At 46.8% G+C, this 13,838-nt stretch overlaps 1 protein-coding gene across 1 annotated transcript in view; it reads right to left on the bottom strand.

Moving 5' to 3' along the window:
• Positions 1 to 976: 976 nt before the first annotated feature.
• Prkab1 (protein kinase AMP-activated non-catalytic subunit beta 1) overlaps positions 977 to 13,838 on the bottom strand; it is a 13,391-nt gene continuing 529 nt past the window's right edge. The window contains exons 2-8 of the mRNA XM_004636240.2: positions 13,652 to 13,819; positions 11,217 to 11,380; positions 9,978 to 10,071; positions 9,622 to 9,736; positions 7,480 to 7,613; positions 2,494 to 2,562; positions 977 to 2,268 (exon numbers count right to left, since the gene is read on the bottom strand). Of these exons, the coding sequence (XP_004636297.1) occupies positions 2,191 to 2,268; positions 2,494 to 2,562; positions 7,480 to 7,613; positions 9,622 to 9,736; positions 9,978 to 10,071; positions 11,217 to 11,380; positions 13,652 to 13,810 (813 nt within the window). The 5' untranslated portion in view covers positions 13,811 to 13,819 and the 3' untranslated portion in view covers positions 977 to 2,190. The remainder of the gene's footprint in view (positions 2,269 to 2,493; positions 2,563 to 7,479; positions 7,614 to 9,621; positions 9,737 to 9,977; positions 10,072 to 11,216; positions 11,381 to 13,651; positions 13,820 to 13,838) is intronic.

Raw genomic sequence — 13,838 nt, 5'->3', positions numbered from 1 at the left:
GGAGTGTGCTGGCCTTACTCAAATAGGGAGCTCCCTGCCTGGGTGCGGGTGTCAAATCCAGCATGTCCTAAGCTGGGTCTGTCTCTTAGACACCCTCTCCCAGTTCTTGCCATGGGTAGAGGGGCTGTGCTCAAGAGCTTTATTTCTAATTATTATCTCATTTATATGTTTCACTTTGTCTTCAATAGTGTCTTAAAATGTCATCTATTCTGAAAAGCATTTTTTCTTAGGCTATTGTAATGATCTCTGTAGTCCCCAAAATGGAGAGTTTCACATTGATCTAGTCTTCCAGGTAAGACTGGGTATTACCTTGAGGTGCTGTTCCCTCTATAGACCATATGACCCAGGCCTGCCCTTTCCTGATGTTTATTGAAAATGTTTCCTGATGCCTGAGAAGAGTGTTAAAGAACGCCCATAACTGGGGCTGGGGAGATAGCTTCGTGGTCTTAAGCTCCTGCCTGGCAAATGCAAGAACCCCTAATTCAATTCCTAGGACATGCTATGCCAGCCACTGAAACCAGGCATAGTGGCACATGCCTGTAATCCCAGTGCTGGGGAGGCTGAGACAGGAAAATCACTTGAGTCCAAGCTGTGTTGCTAGACCCTGTACCAAATAAATAAAACATAAAAAAAAAAAAAAGTCCCGTGTAACCTTCCATGCTTTAGGAAAACAGCCCATTCTGGCAGCTATAGCTAATTCCAAAAATGTCCTGGTGCCCCACAAACTCAGAACCCAGGCTCCTGAGTGGAGCTTAAGAGCAAGAGGTGCTGCCTATCTGCCCAAGCCAGGAATATTATTTCTTGGTATTGAGTAGTTCATCGGGGCTCCATCTCTGATGCCCCTTCATTGGTGACTGGGTGGGGGCAGCTCTGCCTTCACTCCAGAGCCTCAAGCATGGCATAAAGACAGGAACAGTGCTAGTCTATTATTCAAACAACTGAATAGAATCAAAGCTTCCTCCAAATGAATGTTCAATTATATTTACAAAGCTTTATTAAAACTTATATGTCAAGGTGACAGCAATTCAGTGTTTTGAAAACAGTAACAAAAAAGGGTACCAGAACTCAGGTTTACCAAATAAATAATGCACACTAGTGAGCTTGTTCCTCCCTCTCCCAACAAGAACAAAGGGCATAATGACAACTTCTGCTGACTGGGTGACAAGAAACTGTATCAACGGGGCATCTGGGGGGGGAATCTCCCTGGAAACAGTGCCAAAAGAGGTCCACTGTGCTGGAGATGTTCTCCTGGAGTGAATGCTGAAGGCTGCTGTCGGCTCTGAATCCCTGATGGCACAAGACAGAACTGAAAGGAGGCTCGAGTGCTTCTGCGAAGTTGTCATGGTAACACTGTCATCACATTATGATTGGAACAAAGAGCTGGACAGCCTTCCAGCTAATGATGGTCAGTCCTCCGGATCATCCGGCTCCATGGAGGAATCAGCGGCAGGTTTAAAGTCTATTCTGGGAATAGATTATTGCTGAGCGTAGTCACATGATCTACATTCTAGCTGCGCTGACTTACTGCCTTAAGGCTGCACAGCCAGCCACCTCTGGTTACAAAAGTGTTATTTAATCCACACAGTGTAGGAAACAACTGTAAAAATTCATCTGGAAATCAGATAGTTTTTAATTTCAATAGAAATTATACCTCCCTGAAGCAGAGAAAGAGGCAATCTATTGCTTTGATTTGGAAGGACAGACAAGATGGGACTTACTCTGAGCTCCCCAGCCAGGCCTCAGAAGGGACAGGCCAGTGACCTTAAAGATGCACAATCAGAAATTTTGTGTGACTTCAGTCCCTGCTTCCCACACTTTTCCCAGCAAGGTGACTAGGATTTACTTTTGGCTTAACAATATCTACAACCAGCTCAGAGGGGCGCGTGTGTAGAGCCGCACCTGGCCTTGTGCACTGTTTCAGGGCTGCAGCCCCTTGCTTTCTCTTCTGCCTCTGGCAGCCCTGCTGAGCTCCCGAGGTACTCGACCGAGCTCTCAGAGGACTGTTACAGAACCAGGCTCTCCTGGAGCTGAGGCACCTGGTTAACCTTCAAGTAGGAGTAGGGCAGGTATGAAATGGCTTAGAGAGTGTGTGAAACGGGAAGTGGACAGTCCATTCCTCTAGTGGAAAGCATGCACATGAGGGCCTGGTGGTGCCAGCTGTCCCCAGGCCCTCTGTCGGCTCCCAGCACTTCATATGGGCTTGTATAGTAAGGTGGTCACATACTTTTTCTTGTATAGGTGGGTCGCACTGAGCACCATAACGCCGTCCTAAGGAAGGGAGAGGGTGGAAACAGTCAATGGCAGGATGCATGCAGGAACCCAGACTTTATGAAGCACAAGAATCACCATGGGGCTTCAGGAAAATACAAATTCCCAGACCCCCTTGGAGAGCCCAAGCCCTGGAAGTTGTCCCATAAGCCAGTATTCCTCCACTCCAGCACCAGGGTGTTCTTAAAGCACACACTGAGAACCCTAACAGTGACAGGTCATTACCTTGATGGACAGTGCGTAGAGGTGGTTTAACATGACATGGTTGGGTTCTGGGAGAAGCGCTGGGTCACACTGCAAAGGAACAAAGGCAGACTGAGGATCTGGAAGTAAGGTAATCCTCCCTGATTTCACGGCACCAGGCAGCAAAGCATAGGAGCTCATTCCAAGTCCGGCAGCAGAAGGGCTTTTCCAAGATGACAGGTGAGCCCAGACTGCTGTGCCCTGCCCTGCCTGAAGGGGACCCTTTCATACCAGCTGGATGGGCTAATGTGTCTCAGGCCAGGTTTTCTCTTGGCCTCTGGAGTACAGGCTACAGATCTAGGAAGGGGCAAGAAAAAAAGAACTATCTGCTGAAAGTGCATTCAGGGAGCACAGGAAGATATGACTAAGTAAACACTTCTGAGCAGTGGAGCTCACACTTAGGTCCCTAAGACTCGGACACTATATGAAGAATGAAATGGGTAACTGCAGGAGTCACGATTATTGTGTAAAACCTTAGACAGGACCAGCACTTAGCATTGCAGCCTTCCTAGTTTTTTTAGGGGGACAACAAAATCTGTGGTCTCACCCCTCCCTCCCATGTATACCCCCAACATTTATAAATGTTAACCTGTGATAAAAACGTGTAGGCAACGAGCAGTCCTTGCTTTGAGGGAGGGAGTGTGCTCAGTCACTCAGCACTGTGGGAAGCTCTATACCCCAGCCCCCAGGACCTCAAGGTCTCACAGCCACCTGAGGGCCTCTTGTGGCCCCAACGCAGCTGGTGTGAGAGCAAGACTTCCGGTCTGTTGAGAGGAGACCAGGTCTCCCCAGGTGAGGAAGCTGGAGCCGCCCTCTCCACAGCTGGGCAGGACTATCTTGAGGGCTTCTGCTCTAGGAGCTCTGGGGGAGCCTGGGAAGCTAGTCTAACAAGTCCTGCATGGGTTCCAGGTTTGCAAGAAGAAATTTGTGATTCTACCAGAACTAAACATGCTGGTGTTCTCAAAGAAGAATGTGGAGAGAAGCTCATTCATGGCTTCAACTCTGCCACCGTCTGGGAGCCTGGAGCACCACAGTCGCCTCCACCTCAGGTTTAGGATCCCTCTGTCAACACTGCCCACTGAGCCCCATGGGAGGCTGTCCCCAGCAGCAGGTGACAGCAAGGAGCTGGCACCCCTGCCTCACCTGAATGCTGGCTTGGTCACAGACTATGTTACCAAGGGTTTTTAAAAATTTTCAAAAATGGACAGATAAAACTATACTACTTGTGTGTAACACGGTATTTTGGAATATGCGTAGTGGAATGACTACACTGAACCATCAATACTGACCTCGGCCTCACATGCTGATCGTTTTTGGGATCAAAACACTGAAAATCTACTCTGTGCACTGGCCACATATAAACTGGGCAGTCTTACCGAAACAGTACGGAAGCCCCTCAAAAACTTAAAAACAAAAGCATTATACGATTCAGCACTGGTAAATGAAATCTGTACTTTGAAGAGACATCTGCATGTTCACTGTGGCCTAGATATGGGAAATCCAAACCGTCAATGGATGAACTGATTTTTAAAATGCGGCATATATATACAAATTGGAATACTCATCATTTTTAAAAAGGAAATTCTGCCATCTGCCAAAACACGGATGTACCTGGAAACGTTAAACTCGCGAGGTACAGATCTTATTTAAATACAGAATCTAGGGCTGGTGAGATAGCTCAGGGGCGTAAGAGCCTGAGTGGCAACTGTAAGGTCCTGAGTTCAATCCCCAGTTCCAAAAAAAAAAAAAAAAAAAGAATCTAGATACAGAATCTAGAAAGTTGGGCTTACGGAAGGAGGGGGCGGGGTGGGCAGATGCTGGCTACAATATGACAGAAGCGCAGGAGCTACTGCACCGCATGGTGACAATCGCTAATAACTGAGCATCCCTGACAGCAGCTGCAGCGTTCTCCCTGGGATGTTAATTTCTCTGTGCCACAGTCTCCTTGTCCAGTCAGGGGCGGTGAGGGTAGGGCCTATGTCACAGCGTTGTGGTGAGGCTCAAGTAGGAACACATGGACAGTCTCTGGACTAGTTCAAGGCGTCGTCACCGTTAGCCACTGAGTGTCCTCACCATTACCAAGGTCTGTGTTAGAGCTCAGTGCTGCCTGGCTAGCAGTGTCCTGATGCGGTTACTGCCGAGGTCACATCCCAAGCCCTTGGCCAGCCTACTTTGAGACACAGTCTCCATCACAGAAGCCAGCCAGTCACACTTTCCTTTTTTTCCCCCTCAGTACCAGAGATCAAACTTGAGACCTTGAGCTTGCCAGGCAGTACTTCTGCCGCTGAGCTAACTCCCTGGCCATGTGTCCCTTTGCAAGGAGGAAAAAGGAAAATGACCCTAATAGCTTTGTAGATCTTTTTTTTTTTTTTTAAACCTACAAATCTTTGTAAAAGCAGAGTAAAGGAACATGGCTTCATCCAAGTGCTTCTAAGATGGAAGCCAAATGTCCCCTGTACTTGAGATGCTGGCAACTTAGTGCTGGAAACCCAGGTGGCCCAGCTGGTTCCGACACCAAGCGATCCCTACCAGTGGCCACCTCGTGGCACATGCCAGAGTTGCCATCTCAGCTGTAAACCATGTGTCCAGTACACTCTTGACACAGAGGGGATCTGGCACCCTGAGAAAGGTGAGCCTCACTGGGACACATAACAAAAATTAGGACTCTGCCCTGCTGGCCCAGCACCGACTGCTGAAGAGGACAACCACACGTACACACACACACACTCACTCCTCTCAGCGCCCGTCTTCCACCTGGGCGTGGGATCCCGAGTAGCATGGTTATATTAGCACCTGCCATGGTTGAGTGTGTCCTCAAAAGTTCCTGTGTTGGAAAATTCACCTCCAGTGTGAAGGAGGCGAGGCCTACAAGTGAGTAGGTCTTAAAGACACAGCATGGATTAATGTTATCGTGGAAGTGGGCCAGTTACCTCAAGAGTGAACAGTTCATCTCTTTCTATCTTCTGCCATGAACAACATGGCATGAATGCCCCTGGCAGATGCTGGTGCCAGGACTTCCCATTTTCTACACTCATAAACCCAATCTCTCTCTTTCCCTTTCTTTTGTATTTAGGACAGGGTCTATAGGGTCTCAATATGTAGATCGGACTCATAGTGATTCTCGTTTTCAGCTTCCCAAGTGCTGGGATTACAGGCCCACACCACCATGCCTAGTCTCAATCACTGTTTCAGCATACCCCAGGGGCAGGGCCGGCACAGCAGGCCAGGAATTGAACCCTGGCCTCTGCGCTCTGCCTAAGCAGGCGCTCTTTTCTTAAATTAAAAAAAAATGTTTATTTATTTGGTACAGGGTCTTACTACTCAGTTTGGACTTGTAATGATCCTCTGTCTCAGCCTCCCCAGCCTTGGGATCACAGATGTGTGCACCATGCTCAGTTACAGTGGTCTGTATAGTATGTGGTACCAGGGATTGAACCTGGGTCCTGGCACTTGCCAGGCAGGTGCCAAGCTATTTCCCCAGCCCTATCTCTCTCTCTCTCTCTTTTTTTTCTTTTTTGGTGGAACTGGGGATTGAACTCAGGAAGACAGTAAGACCTATCTTTTTTTTTTGGCGGAATCGAGGACTGAACTCAGGCCCTTGCGCTTGCCAGGGAAGTGCTTATTCCACTGAGCCCCAGCCCCCCTCTCTCTTCTTTATAAATCACCCAGTCGTGGGCTGTGTCAGTAACATAAAACACTAGGCAACTTAAAAACACATGCCCCTTAGGTGACAGTTTGAACCAAGCCATAATTCCAGAGCTAAGTGGAATGGGTAAACTGGATTAAAGAAAATGGAAAGCTAAGCACAAGAAGTACAGTGGGCCTCTGAGTCAAGACTGGCCTGACATACAAACAACTTGGGTTATGACCAGAATTTTTTTTTTCTATTTTCTTCTTTGGTACCAGGAATCAAACGCAGAGCCTCACATTCGCCAGGCAGGCTCTGTACCACTGAGCTACATGCCTGGCTCCAGAACTTTAACTTATGGCCAAAGTCACGAATTATGACCCCCATGCTAGCTGCTTTGTGTGTGTGTGTGTGTGTGTGTGTGTGTGTGTGTGTGTTTTAGAGAAGGGTCTACAGGGTGTTCAAGGTCTCACTATTAGATCAGACTTGTAGTGATCTGCCTGTTTACAGCCTCCCAAGAGCTGGGATTACAGGTGGGCGCCATGATGCCCAGTCTCAATTGCTATCTCAGTGTGCCCTGGGGGTGGGGCTGGCATGGTAGGCCCAAGGATCGAACCCCTGGCCCCTGTGCCTGCTTGCAGGCACTTTAATCCGCTGAGCTATTTGTCCGGCCCTGCTTGTGCTTCTAGGTATTCTCAGATACTGATTCAACCCTTTAGTTCTGGAAGGTACATTATTAAATAAATCCTGAGCTAACATCTCTCTAATGACACTGAGATCTGCCTGTACCAAGGGAAGAGACCCTGGAGGCTTCGTAAAGAAGCCTAAGTCTTAAGCTGTCAGCTTGAGTTGCAACCAGCCCTCGGAACCAACTGAGTTTGTAAGTCAAGGGTCCACTGTGTCAGGTCGTTCTTCATGATCCAGGATACAGTTTTATAAAATGCTAATTTCTAGGAGGAATTGTGGGTTAGTCAGATATTTCACATTCCTATCCAAGAGCACTCATGTTCTGGGAAACAATTTCATTGTTAAAACTAGATTCTAAGATGTGAAGGCCTGAGGAGGAGTTCTAACATGCAGCTTCCTATGAAGGCATGCCATCAAATTTAAATGAAGTGGGATTTACACTGGAGCAGGAGTGAAAGACAAGTGAACAAGTTCAGAAAGGCCCTGTGGGGGGGAGGGGAGAGTGCCTCTGGTCAGCAGCCCATCATCCACTGTCAGAGGTGGACCACAGCAGCTCATGCCAATGGTGACAGAGAGTTGTTGACCACAGGCACTGTGTGAAGTGGACACAAGAACAGAGAAGTCTGACTGTGAAGGACTGGCCATGTACTCACGGAAATCCCTGTGTCCTTGTTCAGGATGACCTGGAGCAGGTGTGGCGGGAGAATGGGTGGAGCTTTAAACCGCTCTTCCGGTTTGGACACGTAGGGCTCCTGATGATAGGGTCCTGGTGGGGAACTGGACAGCTCTGCAGGGACAAGGCGACAGGGCATACTGGAAACCACAAGTGCTGGGAGTAGTCTTGTTTAATTCATCGTGGTGTCACCTAGCTTTGCTTGTCTCTTGTTTCCAGAATCATAGTCTTTTGCAAGACACAGAAGCCCCAATGGTGAAATGAGAAAAGCCTTCTGGAATTTGGGGGATTGGAATAAAAACTGATAGTGAACTCAAGATGCTCTGGTGGAAGACGGAAGTTGGGCAGAAGCAGGGGGTTGGAGCAGACTAATACGGAGACTGTTCTCCATCACCTGGCCTCCCGAGCCTACAGGCTTTCGGCTCACTTTGGGCTGGGCTGGCAAATACCACAAAGAAGCGCAAGGCTTCAAGTGAGGATTAGCCAGCTAATCCCAAATTAGGAGCAGCCAGAATATGAGGTTTCATGAGGCACCAGTAAACTTTAAAAAATAACTGAAAAAACTCGGATTCTAAAAGTTCTCTGGTCCACCACACTCAGGCTCTGCTCAAGCTCTGGCCTGAGTATCCTGCTTACAGGGACAACTATGAAACTTCTAGGCAGGTAGGGTTACATATTGAGGCAGCTTGTTTAGTGACATCCGGCCAGCTGGAAGGTCCTGAGGCATTATTCAATGTACACTGGGGATGGGTTTCTGGTCACCTGATCCCTGGCTAGTCCAGAATACACCTGATACGCCCCAGCTCTGCCAATTCCCTCAATGGCATTTTCTAGGGACAGGTTCCCTTCATGTGATCTAACCGCAACACAACAGCAAACTGAGATAAAGCATTAAGTGTATTATGAGCCATTATAAGAAAATTATGTGTCTTTATAAGCTCTTGAGAGCCTGAAGTTGGCTTCTCAGCAGCAAACAGCCTGTTTTTCCCCCTGCAGGAGATCTATATTGCAGAACCGTGACTGAAGGCTTTTAGTATGTGACCTAAAATTACATTTATCAGCAAGCAAGAGGATATTTGGGTACTTTCTCCATGCTCTGATTCTTACCTATCTAAAAAAAAAGTAGGTGATCTGTCTCAAAGATGAGTTAACCACCTAAATAAAAGAATCCTATTTTTGGATTTCTAAGTCCTGCCTAAGAGCCTCATTTGTCAGCCACAGCAAGCTTACCATGGTCAATTTACCGTCATGATTTCTGGACTGGTAACAACAGGAGAATCTGGTGACAGAGCCTCCAGGCCTAGCCAGGTGATAATAAAAAATCATGCTGTAAATGGAAGCAAATCCATTTTCTCACACTGCTGGACATACTCCTGGGGAATCTTTTCAATGTTTCCTACAGGGCCTACGAATTGTTTGAGCCTCTGCACACAAGGGGAGTCGCAACTAGCACTGATACTTCAGGCTACAACACACCCGTGTCCCACGTATTACATTCTGAGAGTTTCTTCCTGTGGGGTTTGGCTGGAAAGCAGTGTATCGAAATGTGGAAAAGTTTTGCTATGACTTTTTGCACCAAGCCAATTTTTCAGGAAGCACAGCTATGCTATACAGCCTGTTTCCTGTGGTGAGCTGTTTTCTTCCCTTGTCAAAGCGTCTGGCAAGGTGCTAATGTGCTACACAAGCAAAGGGCAAGGTCACTGAGGCATCCGTTTATCACCTGTCAGGTTAAAATTCTCTAGGCACCGGGAGTGGAAGTGAGCTGGCGGGCTTCCCCGGCGCTGGTGCATCCACGACCCGACACAACCCTCCCTCCGAGGCCTCTTCAGCCCCGCCTCTGGCCTGACACCAAACTTTGGTTCTGTTTCCACTTACTGTTATCTGTGACTAAGTAGACCATACTGAATACCCAAGAAGACAAGGACAGTTTACAGCTCCCTGGGAGCTGAACTTCAGCAACCTGACCCGAGAGAGATAGGAATCAGTGCTGTGACCCTTCAGCGCTACAATCCACCTGACTGGGCAGCCTGAGCTCAAGAGCAAGACACAAGAGAAATGAGAGACCTGCAGGCTCCACAGCCCCCACCTGCACACACGTCGTACAAAATAACTGTGTTCATACCAGACACATCGGAGCACTTTTGGGAATCCACCATTAAAGCATTAAATACTTCAAAGTCAGTTTTCTTCACTTGAATGATGTTGTTAACTGTGCCAAGCTGGCTGGTTACTACTGGCTGGGAAGAGACAGACAGGCAGACATCATAACATGGAAGGTCTGTGGGGTTATTCTCTAGAGGACTTGGAATCCTGGCTGGCGATATCTCCTACGTAGCTACGCTGTCGTCTCTGTCAAGTGTGCCAACAACCTGACAACAGTATGGCGTTGTCTTACTCAGCCACACGGGGACTTTTACCAGCAGGGCATGGTGGCAAGTGATTTATGTGGATGAAGACCAAGGGCAGGAGGAAGAGTACCTCAGAAGGGTCGTGCGTCCACTGACCGTCCACAAAGAACTTGTACTGATGCTCTCCTTCTGGCAGATCCAGGATGGCTACAAAGTTATTGTGGCTAAAAGGAGAAAGGAAGCAGAACATTTCAGCTGGATGGGCTGCCGTGCTGGCTCAAGCCGGCCATGGAGCATTCCATGGAAAACCAAGTGTTCACGGGCAGGACAGCAAACGTGTTCACCCAACTGAGTCAATTCAGATAATGGTCTCCATCTAGAAAAACTGCATAAGGAAGCAACAGGGGAAGAGACTTGCCTGAAAACTCACTGTGCTCACATCCTAGGATGTAACATTAGAAGGTAAACAAAACAATGCTTGTGATCCTCTTGCGTGTGTGCAGAACACCACCTGGCAGCTCTGAATGCGCAGAAGGATGTCAACACAAGACAAACAGCAAGCTGCCTGCTTTTACCCTTTGTCAGGCTGTGCTGGGGGCACAGAGGATCAATTTGACAGGCCACACAAATGTCCAGATTTCTGGAACCTTTTTCATCTGGTTTTTTTTGTTTCTCTGATTTGAACCTACTTGTGACTACTGCACAGGGTGGCTCACATCTTCTCTAATGTTACTGCTAGAAATGTGGGCAACCCTTTGATAACAGCCAGGGCTCCATTTCTCCCTTCATTTCATCAAGGGTCCTCATGAGTGAAGGTGCGTTCTCCTGGGCAATCCGATAGAAATCCATGCCCCGGTGCCCGGATCACTACACCCTTGCTAATGAGGCCCATGTAACAGGCACTCTCAAACAAAAGTAATGCAGAGTCAAGTTGGAATGAACCTTGGAGAGCACCTGATCTAATGGTCCTTTTCCACAGAAAGGCATTCTGAGGCTCAGATAGGAAGCAACCTTGTAAATAAGGTGTGCTCAAATATGCGTCTCTAAGATTCATAGCCCAGCACTCTCTCAGCTGCTTTATGAATAGATCTGAAGAGAAATATATCATTTGGCATTAGCAGTGAGAGATGTTCATGACATGGAAATGCTCTCTACCAAGAGAGATTTTCTTCTAAAAAAATGTGTTTTGAACCTAGACATTTCTTGGATTTAAAATCTACAATTTATTAATAAGCAACTTTATTTCTTCATTCCACATCCATTTTATAAAAATATTCTTTTTCTATTCATTTGCAGAGATCTTTTAGAAACATGAGTATATATGGGCTCTGGTAAGTATAAAGAAATGAACACACGCCCAGGCAATTACCTTCTCGTGAGGGGAAGTTTACTCCAGTTGTTGAAGGACCCAGATAGGTAAACTTCTTTTCCACCTCCTGTCCATCGAAACACTGTGGGCTGAGCCTGGGCAGGAGCTTTATCATTCACTTCCAGGTCATGCTGCCAGGCCAGGAATTCCTCTTTCTCTGGAGCCTAGAAACACAGTTTACTCAGGAACAGGAAGCCATTAGTGAGTGATCTAGCTACAGTAAATCGTTAACCTAACACTGACAATTCATTCTAAAGAGGGAAGTGGTGCTAAGATTCCACGTTTCACCACCCCTAATTAAAATAACTGCTTCTTAAGGTTGTTGTGAAGAGACCTCCATGTGAAATATTCTGTACGGCGTCTGACGTGCAGCGCATGCTTAACAATTATTAGCTGTATTACTGCTGTTATTAAATAGGCTTGTACAAAAAAAAAAAATCTACAGCAAACTATAATCCTTGTTTGGAAGAAGACTGCAATAAATAAAAAGGGCAGCTTACTGTCACTTTCCTCCTTTAATAAAGCCCAATTAAAAGTCCATGAAAATTTATTATGGACAATTCCAGAACTGCTACCTTGAGAAATGGCCAATCAGATGGCGAGGAAGGAACACACTAATCACTCAATGGTGTCTAGACAGTGGAGAAACATCAATAAAGCAAAGACTGTCCCTTCCCTATGGTAATGATGAATTACCATACAATTCCCTACAATAACATCTGGTGTGGTTATTACCCAGTAACAAATGCTCTAGAATAAGAAAGAAACACATTCCACCCTGTCTGGGTGAAATACATTTGGTTATGGATCTCTGACATTTTTTTTTTTCCTAGCCAGAAGCCAAAGACTTCAAAAAGAGGAGTTCCAGGCTGGGAGAAACACTTGAGAGTCTAGCAAACTTCTAGCATCCTTATTTAAAACACAGATTTGAACTTACCTAAAAGATAGTTGTACTCTGAATTCTAATAGGACCTACAGATTAAAGAATGAACAGACTGGAATGGGTTTAGGGGATATAATCAACAGCCATCAAAATAGTGACCTGGGATAGTTAAAAATAAGAATCCATGATATTTTTTTCTTCTGATATCTAGAATATTCAGTCCGGTGTGTCTGCTACCTCATTTGAGTAATTTCTGGTGAAATGAGAAAGGATGCTACTTAAATTCATCCTCCACAGATCACCTGTTTGCTAAACATCTTGTAGTTTGGAAAGTAGTTTCCTACTTATGGTGTCTTGAGTATTTAGGGGCCAACACTACTTCTGGGGGAAGGTATGTCAAGGCATTGGAGAAACAAGATTCCAGAGGTCTGTGCACACGCTTTTCGAGAATGAAGCAAGTTCAGAAAACAAGTTCAAATGACAGGATTTAGGGCCATGTAAAAGGTAGGAAGCTTTTTAAAGTCTGACTTAGAACTAAGATTCCAGTGAGGGTGTAAGATAACAGTCACTCGGCCTAATACCTGGAAAAAGATGCAAGAAAAGGATGAATAAACCACTGGGCAACTGGCCCAATGGACGACGATTATTTTGGGTGGAGGCACCTTCATTCTTCTTAAACCTATTTAGTTTCTCTAAGGAATTAGCTGCGCACCTGCCAGAGTCACTAAGTATTGTTACACTGGCTCCTGCGGCAGGAAACAGACCAGTAGCAAAGCAGTTAACAGATGTGTTTGAATGAGGAATCCAGAATCTTAATTTTTACGAATTAAGGCACTGCAGGCAAACTCTGACTTGCAAAAATGTCTGATTCGGTCTGCTTAGGATGTAAGTCCCATTTAAATAAGTGATGAGAAGTTTAGTCCCTGCTTGCTGCTTCCTCCTGACTGACCCACAACTTAATTTACCTTTCTTCGCTGTACTAAAAAGCAGGGTGGACCAGCTGTCATAACCAAACATCTATGACAACTGCAGCCCATTGTTTTCTGCTTGCGTGTGGGGTCTGATTTATCGCCAGAACGACCGACCAACCAACCTCCAAAACAACTTTTACAAGAAGCACCAGTCTGCGTCAAGGTGAGGAACGATTTCTCAAAGCTGTGAAATTAATTACACCTAAGAGAAAAGCAGAGACTGGTGCGCAACTGCTGCTAGCTTGCGTCTTTCAATTAAGAATTTGAAACTCGGTCCCAGAGCTTCCTTCTCCTTAATGATGTTACACGAAGTGAGTTTTTCCTCCCGCTGGGTGACTTTCTCCTATCGGTAATTAGACAGAAAGTTCCTGGACTGCTAAGAAAACTCTTAAAAGGACCAGCTGGCTTTCAAGTACATCTGGTGAGCAGCCACCTTCCTCCGGGTTCTCGCGGCGACTCGGAGGATGTGGCGGGAATCTAGCAGAGCGCTCCTCCCCTCACTAGGGTCGAGGAGAATCGGATTCCCCCACCGTCCGCACCTTGATCTCCTCGGAGGCCAAGAATTCCTCTTTCTCTGGAGCCTTGATCTCCTCGGAGTGGAAGAGGTCGGCGTCCTCCGGGCTGTCCATCAGGATCTTGGGCCTGTCCCCGTCCTTGGTGCCACCTGAGCTGTCCCTCCGGGGTGTCTTATGGCCACCCTGCCGCTCCATCGCGGCGCGCTCGCTGCTCGTGTTGCCCATGGCGGGGGTCTGCGGGGACACCGGGAAG

Source organism: Octodon degus, unplaced genomic scaffold (assembly GCF_000260255.1).
Source record: "Octodon degus isolate 3935 unplaced genomic scaffold, OctDeg1.0 scaffold00079, whole genome shotgun sequence".
NCBI lineage: Eukaryota > Metazoa > Chordata > Mammalia > Rodentia > Octodontidae > Octodon > Octodon degus.
Note: the sequence above shows the minus strand (reverse complement) of the source record. Positions and strands in the feature narration are given on the sequence as shown.